The sequence below is a fragment of the Nicrophorus vespilloides genome, unplaced genomic scaffold (genome assembly GCF_001412225.1).
Source record: "Nicrophorus vespilloides isolate i.1.1-1 unplaced genomic scaffold, Nicve_v1.0, whole genome shotgun sequence".
Taxonomy (NCBI): Eukaryota; Metazoa; Arthropoda; class Insecta; order Coleoptera; family Silphidae; genus Nicrophorus; species Nicrophorus vespilloides.
This window is the reverse complement of record NW_017097520.1, coordinates 1,281-3,250: the sequence shown is the minus strand read 5'-3', so window position 1 is coordinate 3,250 and position 1,970 is coordinate 1,281. Positions and strand designations below refer to the sequence as shown.

The window sequence follows — 1,970 nt, the reverse complement described above, 5'->3', positions numbered from 1 at the left end:
CTGACTGGCTTCTTCGTGCTGTCGCAGAGTCGCCAGCTATTAACTGCAGAAATTGAAAAATAACTCGAAAACTATTGATTTTTTTTATGATTTTATTGCATAATCAGGTGCAGACAAACGTTGCACAACTTTTTATGTAACAATAGTTACATAACGTTCGATACGTAACAAAGAAACGACGTATTTTCGGTTCTGTTAAGGATTCAGGTTAATTTCGGTTTACGGTTTTGGGTTCGACTCTAAGGTTAGGCAGTAATCAAATATATGAAGAAAACTAAGGAAAAAACAAATTATTTGTATGTAATATTAATTATTCAAAATTTTATTTATAATTGACAACATGATAAAGATTAATATATATATTTACGCAATTAAAACTATGATTAAGTAATTCTTTAATTAGATGAAACCTCCGGTTTGCAAAGCCAATCTAGCTGCGTTGTTGATATGCTTGAATCTGTCGTTGCCTAGTTGAATTCCTCCGTACCATCTGGTCACTATGACAACAACATTCATAACGTTCAGTTTCTGTAGGAGTTGCATCAAACGTCCATCCGCTAAATACTCTCCATCGTCGTCACAATCTTGCAGCAAAACACCGTTCTGTTTTGTAATTCTATACGCGGAGATGTTGTGCTTCGCCTGAGAGATTTTTTTGTTCTGCAGAAGTAATTTTATTACGTTCCTGAAACAAACAAAAAGAAATAAACGTAAATTTCAAATTAACGCTTCCAGTAAGGTGATAATTACTTGACGTCTTCCTCCGAATTGACAACGCATACGTGACCTTGGAAGATGCTCTTCCTGTCTTGGATGGTCTCTCCATGGATGATGTTGTATTTGACGTTTGACTGTTTTCCCGTTATCTTCAGATTGTTGTCTGTTTTCTTCTTGCCGTTGTTTTTCTTATCTTTTTTGCCTTTGTTATTGCCTTCTTTGTGGACAATATCCTTGATTCTTTCTATCGATTGGAATAGCACTGGTCCACCAATATTATCACTGTATTAAAAACAAAGTATTATTAAACTACTCTGAAATGTTTCCTTTAAGTCAATTTATACTTACAAGTAGATCTCATCAAGTGCGCAAGTTATGATGTATTTAACATTTTTCGTCAAATTGGGTGCCAATAAGTCGTACGATGGTGGTCCTTCCAATGGATACGAAGAGTTCAAAGTGATGTACAATTCAACGTCTTGAGCAATGTTGATGCTGTACAAATTCTTGACGATATCATTCTCTTTCCATTGACTTCCGTAGATTGATTTCAATGAAACCAATTCTTCGGCTTGCAAAGCGTTTTTGTTCATATTCATACTGAAGAAGCTAAGTAAAATATAAGCAAAAGTATTATCTGATGTTGCAACTAACACTGCTGGTTTCAGAATGATGTTGTTAATGTTGAGCTGCAGTACATTACAAATCTACCTGCTTAACCTAGGGTCAGGTAATAAGAAAGTGGAGGGGATATGGGTTTTCTCCGAATTATGAACATATACAATTTTTTATTTAATTTTATTATTAAATTAAAAAATCAGTAAAAGCAAAATAATTTCATTATTATACTTAAAATTTCCGTTAGTCGAAATTCATCAAACACTTTTNATTAATTTCAACTTTTAAACAAAAGTCTATCGACAATAGTTTTTCCGCGAAACAACTCAATTTTATTTAAATTAAAGCATGTTTCATGTTTTTGTTGACTTTAATTAATCAAATTATAATAAATATATTGATATTATTGAAAACTATAAACAGTGATAATATTTTAAATGTAATGTTTTATAACATGCAAAAATTTTAATTTTAGTTAATATGTTATTTCTTGAGAAATATTTTTGAAACTTTATTAAAATATTAACAGTATTTTAATTATTCATCTCTATTTGATTTACATTTAAAATTAATAATATTAAATAAAACATATTAATTGTAAACATTTCATCAAATCATTATTACTTTCTCATTTT

General features: G+C 30.6%; 1 protein-coding gene across 1 annotated transcript; it reads right to left on the bottom strand.

Annotated features, from left to right (window-relative positions):
• Nucleotides 1-399: 399 nt before the first annotated feature.
• LOC108560312 (protein IMPACT-like) lies at nucleotides 400-1,310 on the bottom strand. The gene is made up of 3 exons (XM_017917797.1): nucleotides 1,066-1,310; nucleotides 751-999; nucleotides 400-685 (listed from the first exon to the last, which is right to left on the bottom strand). Exons 1-3 carry the CDS (start codon nucleotides 1,308-1,310, stop codon nucleotides 400-402), a joined length of 780 nt encoding a protein of 259 aa, XP_017773286.1.
• Nucleotides 1,311-1,970: the final 660 nt, after the last annotated feature.

Bases quoted from the DNA above. Each gene is read 5' to 3' on its own strand.
- LOC108560312 (XM_017917797.1), bottom strand. From the start codon at position 1,310: ATGAACAAAAACGCTTTGCAAGCCGAAGAATTGGTTTCATTGAAATCA. The intron at 1,000-1,065 runs GTAAGTATAAAT...TTTTTAATACAG, and splicing joins GCACTTGATGAGATCTACTT to TGATAATATTGGTGGACCAG. The intron at 686-750 runs GTAATTATCACC...TGTTTGTTTCAG, and splicing joins AATTCGGAGGAAGACGTCAA to GAACGTAATAAAATTACTTC.